Genomic DNA, 19,767 nt, shown 5'->3' with positions numbered 1-19,767 from the left:
AATATAAATACACACCTAACATATTCATTCTACCAAATTCCAGTCTACCAATGCTTACTTCTAACCCTGGAACTATACTACATCAGTTACTTCCATATCTCTCAAGTTTAATATTATAAATGAGTATTTATAGATTTATTGGATCCACTTCTCCAAATCATAAATATACAGTAATTTGAAAAAATAAATAAACTGTCTGTTGCCAGTTATAATCCAAATAAAAATCAGGTAAGTTTTCCATGTATCAAGATACAGCACTGGGTCATACTTCAACACTTTAAGAATCCACAGTTTCATCAATGAGGGCACTCCTTCAGCCAAAGCAGATTGTTGTCTCTTGCTCTACAATTTAGTTAGTGGTTTTTGAGAGTAGGATTCTTTAAGTATACCATCATATCATCTGCAAAGAGTGATAGCTTTGTTTCTTCTTTGCCTATTCTAATTCTTTCAATCTTTTTCTTCTCTTATTGCTAAAGTAAACATTTCTAGTACAACATTGAACAATAGTGGTGATAAAGGACATACTTGTTTCACCCCTCATCTTTCTGGAAATGCTTCTAGTTTATCCCCACTACATATAATGCTTGCTGATGGTTTTAGATAGATGCTACCTATCATTTTAAGGAAGACTCCATTGATTCCTATGCTCTAGTGTTTTTAATAGGAATGGGTGCTGTATTTTGTCAAATGCTTTATCTGCATCTATTGTAACAATCATGATTTCTGCTAGTTGTGTTGTTGATATGGCCAATTATGCTGATAGTTTTCCTAATATTGAACCAGCCCTGCATTCCTGGTATAAATCCCACTTGGTCATTATGTATTATCCTCATGATAAATTGCAGTAATCTCTTTACTCTTTTATTTAAAATTTTTCCATCAATATTTATTAGGGAAATTGGTCTACAATTTTCTTTCTCTGTTTTGGCTCTTCCCAGTTCAGGTATCCATATCATATTTGCATCATAAAAAGAATTTGGTAGGACTCCACCTATTTTCCCAAATAGTTTATATAGTATTGGAATTAATTGTTCTTTAAGTGTTTGATGGAATTCACTTGTAAATCTGGCCCTAGAGATTTTTCCTTAGAGAATTCATTGCTGGCTTGTTCAATTTCTTTTTCTGAAATGGAGTTAAGTATTTTGTTTCCTCTTCTGTTAATCTGGGCAATTTATATTTTTGTAAATATCCATCCAATTCATTAAGATGGTCAAATTTATTGGCATACACGGGCAAAATAGCTTCTACTCAAATATTTTGATTTCCTCTTCATTGGTGGTAAATTCACCTGTTTTATTTTTGATGCTGGTAATTTGGTAATTTCTTTTTTCTTTCTAATAAAATTAACCAAAGGTTTGTCTATTTTACTGTGGTTTTTTTCATAAAACCAGTTCTTGGTTTTATTTATTGGTTCAAGTGTTTTCTTAATTTCAATTTTATTAATCTCTCCTTTGGTTTTCAGAATTTCTAATTTGGTATGTAATTATGGGTTTTTCATTTGTTCTTTTTCTAGCTTTTTTCAGTTGCATGCCCAATTCATTGATCTCTTCTTTCTCTACTTTATTCATGTGGCATTTAAAGATATAAAACTTCCCCTAAGAACAGCTTTGGCTGCATCCTATAAGTTTGTTATGTAGTCTTGTTATTTTCATTCTCTTGAATGAAGTTACTGATTGTTTTTATGATTTGTTGTTTGACCCACTCATTCTTTAGGATTAGATCATTTAGTTTCTAACTAATTTTTAGTCTATCTTTTCATGGCCCTTTATTAAATGTAATTTTTATCATATCATGATCTGAAAAGGATGCATTTAACATTTCTGCCTTTCTGCATTGGATCATGAGGTTTCTATTCCTTAATATGTGGTCAATTTTTGAGAAAAAGATATATTCCTTTCTATCCCCATTCAATTTTCTCCAGAGGTCAACCATATCTAACTTTTCTAAAATTTGATTTATCTCCTTAACTTCTTCTTATTTATTTTGTGGTTAGATTTATCTAGTTTTGAGAGGGGGAGGTTGAGGTCCCCCACTAGTATAGTTTTGTTATCTAATTTTTCCTGTAACTCCTTTAACTTCTTTTCTAAGAATTTGGATGCTATACCACTTGGTGTATATATGTTTAGTAATATTACTTCAAATTGTCTATGGTACCTTTTAGCAGGATATAGCTTCCTTCTTTTTCTCTTTTAATTAGATCTATTTTTGTTTTTACTTTGTCTAAGATCAGGAGTGCTACCCCTGCTTTTTTTTACTTCAACTGAAACATAACATATTCTGCTCCAGCCTTTTACCTTTACTCTGTAATCCTCTGCTTCAAATGTGTTCCTTGTACCCAACATATTGTAGGATTATGATTCTTAATCCATTCTTCTATCTACTTCCATTTGATGGGAGAGTTCATCTTATTCACATTCACAGTCACAATTATTATCTGTCTTCTTCTTCATCCTATTCCCTCCTCCCCCATTTATGCTTTTCTCCTTTTTCCCTTTCCCTCTTCACTAGAGTTTTGCTTTTGACCACCACCTCCCTCAGTCTACCCTCCCTTCTATCTGCACCCTCGTTTTTCTTCCCCTTTACCCTTACTACTTATTCCCTCCCTTTTCTTTCCCCTTTCCTCTCCTACTTCCCATAGGGTAAGTTATATTTCTATACCTAATTGATTAAGTTATTCCCTCTTTGAGCCAAATCTGATTAGTAAGATTCAACAATACTCATCTCCCTCCTTTCTTTCCCTCTACTGTAACAGGTTTTTGTGCCTTTTCATGTGATGCAATTTACCCTTGTCTGCCTTCTTCCTTCCTCTTCTCCCAGTACAATCCCTTTTCACCACTTATATTTTTTATTATCACATCAAAGTCAATTCCCTCTGTGTATACTTCTTTCAAATGTCATAATACTGATACAGTTCCCAAGAGTTACAAGTATCATCTTCCCTTGTAGAGATGTAAACAGTTTGGCCTTATTAATAATTTGTTGTTTTTTTCTTTCCTGTTAACCTTTTTATGTCTCTCTTGAGTCTTGTATTTGAAGATCAAATTTTCTGTTGAGCTCTAGTCTTTTCATCAGGAAAGTTTGGAAGTCCCCTATTTCACTGAATATCCATCTCCTCCCCTGAAAGATTATGCTCAATTTCACTGGATAGCTGATCCCTGGTTGTAATCCAAGTTCCACTGCCTTATGGAATATCGTATTCTATGCCCTCCAATCTTTTAATGTAGAAGCTGCAAGGTCCTGCTTAGTCTTGACTGTGGTTCCATGATATCTGAATTGTTTCCTTCTGACTGCTTGCAGTATTTTCTCTTTGACCTGGTAATTTTGGAATTTGGTGACAATATTCCTTGGCATGTTCAATTCAGGATCTCTTTCAGGAGATGATCAGGAGATTCTTTCAATACCTATTTTACCTTCTGTTCTAGGACCTTGAGGCAATTTTCCTTGATGATCTCCTGAAAAATGATGTCCAGGCTCTTTTTTTCATCATGGTTTTCAGGTAGACCAATAATTTTTAAATAGTCTCTCCTGGGTCTATTTTCTAAGTCAGTTGTTTTACCAATGAGGTATTTTATGTTTTCTTCTATTTTTTCATTCTTTTCTTTCTGTTTGACTGATTCTTGATATCTCATGGAGTTATTAGCTTCCACTTGCCCAGTTCTAATTTTTAACACATTGTTTTCTTCTATTAGATTTTGTACTTTCTTTTCCATTTGACCCATTTTACTTTTTAGGTAGTTCTCTTCAGTGAGTTTTTGTGCCTTCTTTTCCATTTTTCAAATTCTATTTTTTAAGGAGTTGTTTTCTTCAGTGCACTTTTTTTTCAATTTGGTCAGTTTTATTTTTTAAGGACTTGTTTTCTACAGTCAATTTTTGTCCTTCCTTTTCCAAGGTACTGATTCTTTCTTGCATACCTCTCATTTCTTTTCCCAATTTTTCTTCTACATCTCTTATTTGACTTTTAAAATCCTTCTTGAAAGCTACTAAGAAGGCTTTTTGGGCTTGAGATCAGTTCATATTCCCCTTTGAGGTTTCAACTAGGGGTATATTGACAATGTTGTCCTCTTTTGAATTTGTGCCTTGACATTCCCTGTCCCCATAATAAGAATCTATGATCACTGTCCATTTCTGCTTTTGGCTCATGGTGTTTGCCTATTTACTAGCTTTTAAAGTTGAGCTCTCCTACTGGAGCTCAGGGGGCACAGAACTAAGCTTCTTGTGCTGGGAGCCTGGGACTCAGTCACTGGCTTTGCATATGGAGGTCTCAGGTGCGGCCAGCTGGAGGCCATAGGGGTCTAGCAGCTTACCTGATGTGTTGAGTGGGGTCAACAACACTGGAACTCTAAGTGAAGGGGTGGGGAGTTTGACCCCTAGGGGACACCTGCTCACCAGGGCTTCTTTAAAGCATGAATGTTTGGCTGCTGGAGGATGTCTGCCAGCCTGGAGCTGTGCCTCCTCAAGTTGAGCTTCCTGCAGTTGTGTTGAAGCACCGGAAGACTTGGTGGCTAGAAAATACCAGACCATGTGGTGGTTTTCCAAGCTCTGGTGTCTAACGGTTCCCCTGCCTGTGCTGAGGTACTCAGGGGTCCTGGTGTTGACATTTGCCTCCTCCACCATCTTGGGGCTCAGGATCTCTCCCTAATTTGCTGAGGTGAGGTTTAACACTGGCTTGCTGAGATGCATCCTGTCCTGTACTGTTCTCCCTCCCCCAGAGTGAGAGGGGCCTTTCCTGTTAATCCCTCAAGTTTCCTGGGCTACAAGACTGTTGCACCCTGTCTTTCTACTGGCTCAGCTGTTTCAGGGTTTTTCCCGGGGTGATATTTTCTGAGCTTTTAGAGGTCAATAAAGGAGGGTGGGAGCAACTTACTTCTTACTCCATCATCTTGGCTCCTAGAAGTAGAAACTGACTTTCAAGCATTCTTAATGAAAAGACCAGAGCTGAATAGAAAATTTTGACTTTCAAATACAAGCCTCAATAACAGCATCAAAAGGTAAACAAGAAAGGGAAATCATAAGAGACTTAATAAGGTTACACTGCTTACATTCCTACATGGGAAGATAATATTTGTAATTCATAATACTTTTTCTCATTATTAGGGCAGTTAGAAGGAATGTGAGTTGAATACGAAAGGATGATATCTAAAAAATAAAATTAATGTGTGGGAGAGGAATGTACTGGAAGAAAGGAAAAGGAAGAGGTAGAATGGGGTAAATTATTTCACATAAAAGAGGCAAGAAAAAGCTTTTGCGGTGGAGAGGAAGAGGCAGGAGATGAGGAGTGAGTGAACCTTACTCTCATCAGAAATGACTCAAGAAGGAATAACATATACATTCAATTGGGTATAGAAATCTATCTCACCCCACAGGAAAGGAGGAGGGGAAGGAAGAAAAGGTGAGGAGGTATGATAGAAGGGAGGGCAGATTAGAGGAGAGGGTAATCAGAAGCAAAACCCTTTTGAGGAGGGACAGGGTGAAAGGAGAGATAGTAAAGAATAAATGGTAGGGAATACTATGGAGGAAAAAATGCTTAGCAATAGTAAGTGTGAAAAAAATTTTTGAAGCAAGTTACTTTGATAAAAACATATTTTCATTTCTCAAACATATAGAGAACTAAGTCAAATTTATAAAAATAAAAGCCGTTTCCCAATTGATAAATGATCAGAAGATATGATCAGTTTTCAGATAAAGGAATCAAAGCTATCTCCAGCCAGATGAAAAAATACTCTAACTTACCAGTGACTGGAGAAATGCAAATTAAAACAATTCTGAGGTACTACTTCACACATGTTAAATTGGGAAACAGGACAGAAAAGGTAAATGACAAATGTTAAAGGGGATGTGGGGGAAAATGAAATATTAATGCATTGTTGGTGTAGTTGTGAACTGATTCAACTGATACAACCATTCTGTAGAGAAATTTGCAACTATAGCCCAAAGGGCTACAAAACTATGCAGACTCTTTAACCTGGCAGTGCCACTATTAAGTCTGTATCCAAAAAGCGATTTAAAAAAACAAAAGGGAAAAGGACCTATATGTACAAAAATATTAAGAGCAGCTCTTTTCTAGGGACAAAGATTTAGATCTTGAGGGGATGCCCATCAACTGGGAAATGACTGAATACATATTGATATATGATTATGAAGGAATACTATTGTAGTATAAGAAATGATGAGCAGGATACTCTCAGAAAAACACAGAAAGATTTTCATGGGCCCACGCAAAGTGAAATGCACTGTGTACCAAGTAACAGCGATACTGTATAATGATCAGCTGTGAGTGACTTAGCTATTCTCAGCAATATAAAAATCTGAGACAACTCTGAAAGACTTATGATGAAAAATGCCATCTATCTCCAAAGAAAGAACTGATGCTTTCTGAGTACAGATTGAAGCATACTTTTGTTAAACTTTATTTTTCTGGAGGTTTTGTCTATGTTTTCTTTCACCATTTGGCTAATATGGATATGCTTTGCATGACTACACATATACAACCTATATAAATTGTTTGCCTTTTCAATAAGAGAGGGTAGGGAGCAAGGAAGGGAGAAAATCTGGAACTCAAAGTTTTAAAAACAAATGTTAAAAATTGTTTTTACATGTATCTGAGGAAAAATGAAATTTCTTTTAAAATAAAATAAAATAATTTATTTACTAACAATGTTATTCTGTAAATAAAAGACTTTCAGCATAATCACCTAGAAGCCAGAAGTAATTTCAAGGCATTTTTCTAGAAAGCAACTATCTGGGCACTGATAGCAATGTAAAAAAAAAAAAAATTAATAAGTACTATAGAAGAGAATAAGAACAAAAACCTTAACCATTCACAAAAGAAAAATATATTCAAACTTATCCCAGAGCCTATATACAAAACCCCAAGCATAGGCTACATCCCCCACCATCTGCCCTCACTGCCCCTACTTGCACAGGGCTGAACAAAGGCGTACACCAAGCTGCCTGGGACTAGTACAAACATATACTATCTAGTCTCCAACAGTGCCCTCACTGTTTCATGACAATCTTTTTATTCTTCCCTGATTGACTCTTTCACTTTCTCCTCTACAATAATTTCAAATTTCTTCTCTCCTCAAGCCTCCTACAACACATTCTCCACTCTTTGTGGAGGAAATTTATTGAGAAAAGAGCCTATCTATCATAAGCTCCCCTTTTCCCCTACTTTCCACTGAAACTCCTTTACATCATCTCCCCTTCTCTCTTTATTTACTCTAATACCTGAGGAAAAAGAGGAAGAGGCAGAGGAGTTTGTAGTTTCTCTAGAGGTAATAGTACTGAATCTCTCAACTGATCTAGATAAATCTTCCAACCCCAAGGCAAATGTTATTTGATATAATACCTATCTTACCTTATGTGTCTGGACTGTATATCACATGATGCAAGAATATGCCCTCATCTAAGAGACGCCAAGGAAGAATTCTATAATGCTAGCCTATTTATTAGAATGCTCTATAATTCTTGGCTCAGGAACAAAATTAAAATAGTAAAAAGAGATGAATGATTTAACACTGGTTTATGCCACTAGAAAACATAAAAACCCATATAGTCAGCTAACTGTACTATGGCACCCGCCATTGGACCTTTTCTCCTAAGTTGGATCAAGGCTAGAAAAATCATAACACCAAGAGTCTGAGGTAATTATCCTTTTTGTCAATTGGCTACTAGGTGGACCAGCCTTAATCTGAATTTCTCTAATTATTAATGATTTGAAGAATTTTTCCAAATGGCTATTAAAAGCTTGGGTAGATACTTCCTCAGAAAACTGCCTATTCATATCCTTTGACTAACTGGAGAATAGCTCATATTGTTATAAATTTGAATCATTTTCTTACAGCTGGTGGAATTGTGAACTGGCTCAGTCATTTCAGAGGCTACCCTGAGTTTCATCTGGCATACCAACCTTCTTCCAAAAAATAAGTCTCAAAGTAAAAACCTAACTTCAGAGTATATATACACTTTTCAGAGCTGGAGAGCACTACCCTCCTGACTCAGTGTCTCATCAGAAATTAACAAAAGATATCTATTAATGAGCAGGGAAGATCTTTAACTATGTCCTCCCACCACCACCATTAACCTTATATTAACATTACAAGTGTCTGAAAGATGGATTGGAAGAGAGGCTTGAGGCAGGCAGACCCACCAGCAGACTATTGAGATAGTACAGGCAGAAGGTAATAAGGGCCTGCACCAAAGTAGTGGTAGTGTCAGAGGAAAGAAGAGGGCCTATGAGAGAGACATTACAAAGGTGAAATCAACAGGCAGATATTGAAAGAAAAACAGGAAGCCTCCAATGTGTGGGGCAGAATCTCCAAGGAACATTATAAAACACATGGACTATAGTCACATATGATTAATATGATTAGAAGGCACAGAGGGAAGGGGATCTGTGTCCACGAAGGAAGCACCAACATGATAGCATCTCACATCTTCCAAAGTAAGTATTCTTCCATCTCCACAGTAGAGGAAAGAACTGTTTTTAGTAGATATTTAACACTGCAACTTTTTACCTTTCCTGCTAGTGTTAAAAATAACAGAAAATAGGACTGCTAAAAAGTCTGGACCAAAATAGTGCAACCAGAAAAAAAAGGGCATTACCCACTCCTCCCATCTCTGCTCCCAAGAGCAAGAGGTAGATTCCTTCTCAAGGAAGGCAGGAGAATGGAAGGGGCAGGGATTAAGCATTTATATAGCATCTTCAATGTGCCAGGCACTGAGCTATAAGCACTTTGCAAATATCTCATTTGATCCTCACAACAACCCTGGAAAGTAGGTCCTTATTTTACAGATAAAGAAACTGAGACAAACAGTTCAGGGTCACACAGTAAGTTTCTAAGGCTGGATTTAATGCTGTCAAGTGTGGACCCAGCAACACCTGTGTGTTTGTTGTCCAAGGACTTGCCAAGCCAAATGCAGAGACTTACCAGGAATTTGGCCACCTAGTGATCTCTTTCTCAGTTTAAGCAAATAATGAAACATGAAGAGGTTGCAATCTATATTGGCAGAGGAAATTTACAAAGTAGCATACAAGCATATTATTCAAAGATTAAATAGTAAATATACTTAAAGGTATTAAATTGCTTATTCATCAATACTAAATAATAATAATAATAAAATCAAGTCAGAACCAATTAGAGTCTAAAGTTACACATTGGTTTACTGCTTGTCCAGTTTACAATATAAACAGGAAGGTTCCAATCATCAATTGCAGGACAGAGATTTTCTCCTATGATTTCAAAGATCTCTCTTCAAGCTCTATGGTCTCCATTAGCCCCAACTAGGCTAGCTTGCAGCCTAGGGGGTTATTAAACTTATGCAATTGAAAATAATTCAATTAATAATTGACTACTTTTAAAAGACTACTACTTTTTTTTAAGCAAGTTTTCCCTTTCTCATTTACTGGAATTGATTGTCCATCAACTAGTCAACCAGCATTTATTAAGTGTCTAAAAATGACTTGGAAATACCCAGAATCTAGTGGGCCAGACACTGAAATTTAAGATTTAGCATGGCAGACTTCTCACAATGTGGTTGTGGGGAATTAATTACCAAAGCCAATGATCCCCTAACACTCCACTGTAAAGGGCCAAATAGTCATAATCCATTTTAGCAGACATGCATGCAACATTCTAATACAGAGCTATAAAAGTGTACATAATGAAATAAAAAGTAAGGCATCTATATTATCATTGCCTTTGAATCCCATTCTTCTTGCTTAAAAAAATATGAAATATGCAGAGAAAAAAACATCATTTGATTTTTCTAAGAAACATGAGATAAAGAAGGCACATTTTTGAGGAAATGATGGTTTAGTCATTTCAAAATTGTTTCTGCCTCTATCTACCAGTACTATTTATATAATTTTGATTCATCTTTGCTAAATCATCAATTTCATTTATAATAGCTATTCTACAATATTTTCTCCATTTTTGTATCAATCTACCATGTAACTCAACTCTGATTTTCTTTTCTGGCTTCCTAATAAACCAGAACAAAAAAAAAATAGGCAATTGTAAAATGGCTTACATTCAAAGGTTAGTTAGCCTTTCAGAATGACCAAATCTAGCCCTCCTGCTTTGGATGTAATAACATTAAGCAAAGTAACTAAAAACAAGCTGACGAGCTCAAAGTGGGTTGCTTTTTATCATTTTAGGCAGATATAATACACAAAACATCTGAAGTCACAAATCTCTAACTGAAAATCTATTTTTCAATGAGCTATATTTTCATGCTATATATTTTTAATGTTCATATATATTCTAAAAAACAGTAACACTTTACATTTCTCTTACAACCCCTTGTAGAAAAAGTGCTTGTTGACAATTTCTTTAAACCTATTTTAATTGCTCATTTAAATTAATATGTAACTTTTTTCACATAATCCTTGGGCCAGTTTGCAGTATAAACTAATTGTGATACTAGTGACAATATTATTATCTATCACCAAAACAAGACTATCTTTCCCCGTGCAAAAGGCTCTAATTCCAAAGAGGAAGGATGAATTCAGAAGCTAATTCTGAGACTGGTTTTAAATGAAGCAATAACTGGAAATCGCTTTTTGGCCTCTAGAGAAAATGATCAATTTGTGTAAACAAGCAAAATACCACTGAAAAGTGTTAAAATAATTTATTCTGTGATGTGGGGGTAAAAATACATTTAATATTGCCTTGCTAAGGCATCTGTATTAATACTAAAATCATTCCTCATTAAACTGACAAACCAGGTTGAAAGACATAACGATAATAATAAAAATAGGAGTTTAAGTGTTTCTTAAACATAGTTAATTTAAAAACCACCTAACTCAAAGCCTCCTTTTGAAAAAAATCCTACTCCATGGTGTGTCCTGTGCCAGTTCAAAAATCAACATATCTTTTTCTCCAGGTACTAACATTTTTAGAGGACTTGATTCAGAATTACTAAAAATTATTTGTAAGATTCAGCTCAACTGTTGGGTCTCTTTTTCTGGAATACTAGAATTAATGTTGAAACCCACTACGGCCCCCCACCCAGAACTAGATGATCTCTGTGTGTGTCTCTTCCAAAGCTTTCATTTCATCACTGAGGAAAGAAGAAGAAGCCTCTCTCCAAGTCAGCAAAGAAAAAAAGATTCTATCTGAACATCAACAGCACACTCTGCTGGCCTTGAGTCTATTATACCAACCAAAAACTGAAAGCCTCAACTTCCAAATGTTTTCCCTGAGTAAAAATACCACAATAACGAAAATTTGCTATGAAACTAAACCCAAAAGAATGATTTTTATTTTATCAAAAACATGTTTTATCTATAAAAAATGCTCAAAACAGACAAAAGAACATTAATAAATTATATAGTTAAATGACAAATAATGTTTATTTTTAAAAACACCAAGAGTCTCTGCTTTGAAGATAGAACATCAGAATGCTGGAAAAATGAAAAAGAAAAAAACTCATGGGTTAGAGGGTGAACTTTAGGTAAGAAAAATTAAGCAAGTCTGTAAGTGGATTTAAGAATTATTTCAGTGCCCAAAGCACCAGGGTGAGGGAGAAACCTGAAAAATCTCTGTCTTAAATAATCAAACTTCATTGTATGCATAAAGTAAGTACATGAAGAAACAGTAGATGTGGGGACATCTGAAAATGGGGAAAATGTCTCTGCCAAGGCCTTTTTTTAGGATAAAAAATTGTGGGTTACATATAACGTAATATAATTAATTTATGGTTCGGAATCATTTTTCTTTAAATTTTTTTTCTTTTAATCCCACTCAATTTGAATGAAGTAGAAGACTAGCATTTTTTTACATTTTTAGATGGCACTGAGAACGTCAGAGTCATTTTTCAGCCTAAGAAGGATGCTCCTGTATTCTACAGTACACCTAATCAACTCCTTTACTTTGGGCTGTGTTTGAAGTTAAATTAATTTCAGAGGCTAAGAAAAATATGCTACACTAAATTTTATAAAGACATCATATCCAGAACCATTTGTATTTCTTCTACCTTTCAACAAAATATTTTCTTGCAAAACCTGGTATAGCTAATGAGATTTATGGTAAACCAGTCTGCAAATAGTTGATGGAATTCTACTGGTATGCTATGGGGGAAAAGGCACATGTATGAAATACCTATGGAACTGTGAATTGATATAGCCATTCTAGAAAGCAAAAAGTCACTAAATTATGAATACCCTTGACCTAGCAATAGCTCCACTAGGCCTATTCACCAAATACAAAAAGAACTCATAAGTACAAAAATATTTATAGCAAGTTTTTTTTTTTGTAGTGGAAAAGAATTTAATATTACAGGAATGCCCATCAATTGGAGTATCCTATTATAGTATATGAAAATAATAAAACATTTGTGCTGTTAATACTTGATGAAAGGGCAACCTTAGAAAGACTTATATGAACTAATACAGATGAAGTAAGCACAACTAAGAGAATAATTTATACAATAATATTATAAAAGCAAACAACTTTGAAAGCTGTAAGAACAACTAATCATAATTCCAAGAAACTGATGATGATCTATGCTTTCTATCTCCTGACATAAAGGTGAAGGATTCAAGAAGCAGAATGACATATACATTTTTGGACATGGTCAATGCTGGTTTGTTTTTTTTTTGCCTAATTATGCATATTTGTTACAAGAGTTTGTTTTTCTGTTTTTTTCCAGTGGGGGTGGGAGGAATGGGAAAGAAATTAAAAACTTGTTAATTAAAAAATAAAATGAAAGAATAATTCTACTGGAAATCCTTGTGGATTAACTTTATGGGGAGAAATATGTCTTTTTATGATATACAGGACACCTATAGCCTCCAGGATCAAATAGTAACTCCTCCATTTTACATTTAAACGTCCTTACAACTTTCCCAGTCTTCTAAAACTTCTTTCCTCACACTCATTATTATAAACATACTGGTCTACTCTCTATTCAACACATAGGACACTGCCTCCTACCTCCTTGCCTGTCCACTGTGGCTGTGCTTGAACTTAGAATACACTCCTTCCCCATCTCTACCTCTTGGTCTTTGTCTTCCCTAAAGATTCATCTCAGAACCACTCTCCAGTTGATAAATGATCAAAGGATATAAATTAGTGATTTTCAGAGGAAATCCAAGCTACCAATATACATATTTTAAAATTTTTCCAAATAACTAATAATTAGACAAATGCCAATTATGGCAAATCTGAGATTCCACTTCACCCAGAAGATTGGCAGAGTTGACAAAAAAAGAAAATGTCAAATGTTTTAAGGGCTGTGGGAAAAATGGCACATTGATGCACTGTTAGTGATGCTATAAACTGATCCACCATTCCAGAACGCAATCTAAAATAATGCTCTAAAAGTTACTAAACTGCACTTTCCCTTTGATCCAACAATACTACTAACTAGACCTACACCCCAATAAGATAAAAGCAAGAAGAAAAAATCCCATGTGTACAAAAATATTTATAGCAGTTCTTTTTACAGTAGGAAAGAACTGGAAACTAAAGAGATGCCTATCAATTGGGAAATGGCTAAATAAATTATGGTATAAAAATGTAATGAAATGCCATTGTGCTGTAAGACAAAACTAAGGGAACAGTTTCAGAAAAACTAGTGAAGTGAGTAGAACCAGGAGAACAATTTATACAATAAAAACAATGTTGTTTACAACATTCCAATACAACATTACAACGAATAATTCTGAAAGACTGCAGAACTCTGATCAATGCAATGATCTACTATGTTTCTAAAACAGAGGTGTCAAAAGCCCAGCCCTCAAGACTTACAATGCTCCCTAGAGCAGCCAAAACCAGATTAAGTAAATTAGAAATATTCAATAAATAAAAATACAGAAGAACACAGACAATGTTAATATGTGGTTTTCTAAGTTAGTATGTGGTCCCCATATGTCCAGTGGCCTCTGTTTCTTTTTGAGTTTGCAAGATATTGACTTAGAAAACTACAAATTAACCTTATCTATGTTGTATTGTACCTTTATTTATTTTGGTAAACATTTCCCAATGACATTTTAATCTTGGCCAACTGGAGTTTTACTGAGGGGCATGCAGAGAACTTGACACCTCTACTCTAGAGGAAATAAAGAATATTACCCATATCCTACCTGAGAAGTGATGGATTAATATGCAAATAGGCATGGTCATTACAGTAATTTATTTTGCTTGACTATGTTTACTTGTTACAAAAGTTTTATTGGGGGGGCTTTTTGGAGGGGGAAGAGTAGGGGATGTGAGAGAGAAGGTGAAAAAGAGAAAGAAAGAAATTTGATCATAGAAAAAAAAATTTTAAGCTAAAAAACAGAAAAATTATCGGCTCAAATGACACCTTCTTCATGAAGCCTTTCTCTCTTCAGTTACTAGGGTACCCCTTCCCCAAACCCATACTTTTTTCATTTAGTATATATACTCATTTGTATCCAAGTAGTCTCCCTCACTGGAATATAAATTCCTTGAGGACAGGGACTGTTTCACTTTTTTCTTCGCACTTAGTACAATGATTGCCATATAGTAAATGCTTAATGCCTATCATAGGCTAGCAAAGAACTAAATGGTTCTAAAAGAATTGTTTTAATATATGTAAATATGTTTGACTAAAATAGCATTTTTTGTATATTATTTCTACCCTACTTTCTGATACTCATTTTCACCATACCATGAGACCAGATTAATAGCAGACTGGGATTTAGCACCCCAAAGATTTAGGCTTTACAATTGCCAGTATAATCATTAATGATATCTGCTGCATTTATGATATCGTCATTCTCCTCTTTTTAATTAAAGACATGGATAAACAGGAAGAAATGTCTTATATTTCTTTCTTAGTAAACTTACCAAAGCACTTATTCAAAAGGGCAGATATTTATAATGCCATCTCACATTCCTTCCAAGTATATTTTTGCAGCGATTACATTTCACTTGTAACTGCTATCTACTCTAGTTTATCCGATGCCAGGGAAAACTTTCAGATTTAAAATATGGATTACCTTACCAATCAAGATATTGGCTTTCAACTAAAACCAAGCTATTTCCCTTTTTTTTTTTTAAGTAAAGTATTTATGAGATAATGAATAATGAGTTTTTTTAGTACTATGCAGTCAAGAAAAGAAAAAGAACACTACAATTTTTCAAGATACCACATTTCAAATCTATGTTCCTTTTATCACCATTTTGTAATCCAATGAATTTATTATATGACTGTTTAATTAACATGGCATATATCATTTATGTCTCTGAACAAACAGAAATTTAGTGTCACAATATTGAAAGTTTATCATCTGACTTACTGGGTTTAGCTGAGAGATTTAATTTGTTCAATAAATCTACAACCTTAAGAGAAATGGCCACACACCCACAGCTTTAACATTATGATGAGTAATAAATCATTCAACTTATAAAAAACAATTATTTTTTCTTATAGGACTATAGAGTCGTAGTCCAGGGAAGAAATATGGTAACACTTTCTTTTCTAACCATATTATGAGAAAGAGTCATTCATTATAATAATTTCACTGTTAGATATACTTATGACTTACAATGTAATCAACATATTCCACACTTTAAAGAGGAACTCAAGTCAAAACACAATTAACAACATTGTCCATCTGCTAAGGGAAGTTCCTAAAGAACAGTACATTTTATTCTACGTGTACTTCAAAAGTTTTCCACATTCTAAATGGAAACCACCAAAAAAACTGCAAAAAGTCTGCAATCGTGAGTGAGTCAACAAGGAGATAAATAAAAGCATTTCCTATAACAAGTCACCAAGGAAAAGGAGCTATTCCTTCAGAACCCATTAAAGGACACTGAAGGGAAAAATTTTAGGAAAAAGTTTTTAAAAGATAAATTTTTAAGATAAAAGATTAAAAGATTTAAAAGATAAGTTTTTAAAAGATAATTGAAAAGACAATTGCTTTGGAATTTGGAAATTTGGAAATTATATTGAATCTCTCCTTTAACTAAACATCAATATACAAATTATAATACATACCTTTTGTGGAGAAGACATTATCTTTTTTCCCAGTGGAGAGTTTGGCTTCACAATCCTTTCTGGTGCAACTTTCATATCTAAATCCCACACATCCTTTGCAAAGCAATGACGTTTCCTAACCTGCAAAAATACACCAATCCAGAAGCTAAAATAAACTGAAGATGCTTAAATAGGTCAGTTTTCAAAGCTCGGTAGAGCCCTATTGGTGATTTCTATTCTAGGAAAAAATTATAATGAATAACAGCTATTGGTCAAAAGACAGGACACATTTTCCCCCCAAGTCTGGGTTGTAAAAAATCTCAGTGTGCCCTTTAATCTGTATAATTCTTCAGTGACATTTTTTTTCTCCTTTTGAAGAGACATCATTTTATAGATGTCCCCTACATTCAGCAATGGCCTATATCCAAATTTATATGGCATCTACAACAAGCAAAAATGTATAAGTTCTTGCCAAACAAAATACATGACCGCATAACCATAACACATCTTTATTAAGATACAAAGTTGTGGTTCATCTTGGACTGAATAAAAGAGGTCAGTTACTGGTAATGGAAAAGAATCACGTAATATGGTACCACCTATAAAATAATCCTATATGGTGAACTCCAAGGACAATGTTACAGCAAGATCCTGGTGTACATAACAGAAATCAAACAACTCTGGAAAGTAAAGTTTAAAGCATTAGACCATCTTTTCTTCATTTTCAGTTAAAAAAAAAATTTTTAAGTAATAGATTTGATTTTTTTAAATTTAAATAATTGCAACTTCTTATTAGGGGGAACTGAAGTTAAAGTTGAAAGGCCTATCACAGATTTCTGAAAAATCTGGCTAACTTTGTTATCTACTGCCTTAATCCCCCTCTTGCATCCCATTTCTATCACTTGTGCTTCGTAGCAGCAGCCGTGACTTCCTATTTTCTACACTGCTGCAAAAGTGCAGCAAGGGAGAAAAGGGAATGGTGCTAGAATGACACCCTTCCAGTACATTACTAAGCACTAAAGGAGAAAGTAGGGTCAAGGAGTTAATATTTTATGATAAACCCAACCCCCCCCACATTTTCTCACAAAGTAAATATAAAATAGTCCTTCACTTTTATTATTAATTTTATGCCTTTTATAAGTTACATATGTTAGAAATAAATTAGAAAAAGTAAACAAGGACTCATGACAATGAGGAGCGATTTTATTCAAATGCTTATATTGCACAAATTATTACTTCTAAAAAGTAAAATTTACATATAATAAAACTATATAAATTTGGACTCAAATAAAATGGAACATGTGACAACTCAGGGATGGATTGGACCAATTTACCTTTTCAATGTCTTTTTTTTCCTAAGAGTTTGTTAAGAAAATTTATAGTATTAACAAAACTCTAGGGAGAAATTTTTTTTTAACTACTTAAGAAAACAAATTGCTAACTTTCTGTAACAGCAATGACTTAGAAACAAAGTAGACACTCACTAATTAGGGGAATGACTAAACAAACATGTATGTACTGGAATGCTAATGTAACAGGTGCTATATGATTGTTATTACTGCAGACACATGAAAAGATATATATGAACTGATACAAAGTGAACAAAGCAGAGCCAAACAATACATACAATGACTACGCAATGTAAACAGAAAAAACCATGAAAAAAAGCTAATATTGCAAAACATATATTAAAAAACTAATACTACAAAAGATATATTAAAAAACAAGTATAGCTTAAAAGAAGAGATCTCAGAGAGCAACCTTTTATAGCGATGGGAAAGTTCATAGGTCTTACATATTGCACGTTTTCAGACTTTTTCAATATATAGATGACTTGTGCTAACTTTTTCTTTTTTTTCTTTCTTTTTGACTTAAAAAATATTACTTATTATGTGATACGGCGCTCTGAAAAGGTGTGGGGGAACAATCTTGGAAGAAATTATTATAAGATGTCATTTAAGATTATTTTTTTTTATTTTAAACTGCTTTGGAAAGCCTCCTGTACTTTATTTACCAACAAATGACAAGTTGAGAGAATTTTATTAGAATGTGAACTCTTTGAGGACAGAAATTTATTTTTGTCTTTATATCCCCAATACTAGCAGAGCCTCATACATGGTAGTTGCTATATGTTTCCTGAGTCATATTAAATTAATTATAAATCAACTTCAGGCTTTATTCCTTAAAAAGGCAATTTCCTAAGAAACTCTAATCAAGTAACACATAGCCCTATTCTATGTAAGGCTCTACGTAATACAAGTGTGCTTCTTTTAAATATTTGGAAAATTCAGACCTTCCCTTGATTTAGAATGGCCTTCCTCACAAATGGTACAAATTACTAAGGTTTTACAAAACATAGGGAGCACCAAATAGTGGAAATAAAACTAATAAAATCTACATACAAGCTGGCATGTAAGCCTTTATTTTTGCATCTGTTTCTTCTTAGAAAGGCTAAATAGTTCTATCACACACCAATATTTAACTCAGCAATAATACTAATCACAAATATATTCCAATGTTCACAACAATAGCCAAGAAAATAATTTCATTCCTAGCAAAAAAAAAAAAGTTGACAGATGAATTTCAGGGCATATATCACCAAAACATGTATTTAAAAAGCTGGTGTACAAGATCCATTCTTCTGTTGGAATGCTTTACTTGACGGAACGCTGAACTGCCACTATTAGTGAATAGGCTCCACAGACATAAAATGCATAAATTCCTCATGTACAACTATGCACAGTGCAATTTATCTTAATGACATGTTATTATGAATAATCTTACACAACAATGGACTCCTTTGTGACAGTAAAAATGAAGCTAAAAGAAATAGTCTAATTTATGGCTGTGATATGACCCAACTAATCTCTCTGACTTCCACTGAAATGTTGATTGATTCTTGACAACCACATTCAGCTATATCTGGATTATTTCACTGCCCATAAGATTTGCTCACCTGCTGCTTGGTTTCTAAGGGACGAAGCCTTTTCTTGTCTGCTTGAAAATCATCCTTTTCATCGCTAAGCAAAGAGGCCTGTTTCTTAGCAGATAATTTTGCTGCCAGTGTGATTTTTGGAGTAGAGGCACCTGTAACGGAACATATAAACAATTAATTGCCAAAAGCCTTTCTCAAATATAACTCAACTATATTACTGCACGTTACACCTTGGTTCCAACTCCATTCTTCAAAAATACACCAGCATTCTTGGAAGATAACTGCAAAGCTATTGTATTTTTTGTACTGCAATCTTCTGTAATGAGATATAGAAACAATTGACAAAACCACCTCCTGGAATTTTCAAAATAAAATTTGCATCAAGATTCAATATACAATAGAATATTTTTAGATGGAAAGATGAAATGTTTAAAGTAATTTACTTGATAATAAATTTCACAAAGATACTGAAGACACTGAGATACATCCTTCAACAGAAAACGTTGAACTAAATGATACTATAACCACTCTGGCTAATAGTTTTAACAGTCAAAGGGCTCACTTTTTAAAAATATTTAAGACATTCTATAATATAGTTGAGTAACTTTAAACCACTACTACAATGGCAGAATGGTCTTACCAAATTATTGGGGGGGGGGGGGGGGAAGAGGAATATGGTAGTGAAAATATATGTAAATATTTCAATGAGACCTATGGGTTCTTAAGTGCAATACTTGCAGGAAAGATGGGCCAAAACAGACCCAATAACTCATGACCCTGAGATAGGAAAGTGCCTACATCCCTATGATCAGGGGACAAGGCAAAGGTGTCCTTACCAACTGTTCCTCAACTTTGGTTGTCACCTGAGCTCAGACAAAAAG

General features: G+C 34.2%; 1 protein-coding gene across 3 annotated transcripts in view; it reads right to left on the bottom strand.

Moving 5' to 3' along the window:
- Positions 1-19,767, bottom strand: part of BRIP1 (BRCA1 interacting DNA helicase 1) — a 237,501-nt gene that overhangs the window by 201,992 nt on the left and 15,742 nt on the right. For all 3 annotated transcript variants that reach the window (XM_072646908.1, XM_072646909.1, XM_072646910.1), the window contains 2 exons: positions 18,908-19,038; positions 15,973-16,092 (listed from right to left, as the gene is read on the bottom strand). In XM_072646908.1, the coding sequence (XP_072503009.1) occupies positions 15,973-16,092; positions 18,908-19,038 (251 nt within the window). The remainder of the gene's footprint in view (positions 1-15,972; positions 16,093-18,907; positions 19,039-19,767) is intronic.

This window comes from Notamacropus eugenii, chromosome 2 (assembly GCF_028372415.1).
Source record: "Notamacropus eugenii isolate mMacEug1 chromosome 2, mMacEug1.pri_v2, whole genome shotgun sequence".
NCBI lineage: Eukaryota > Metazoa > Chordata > Mammalia > Diprotodontia > Macropodidae > Notamacropus > Notamacropus eugenii.
The sequence above is the reverse complement of the archived record's forward strand: the minus strand, read 5'-3'. Positions and strand labels throughout refer to the sequence as shown.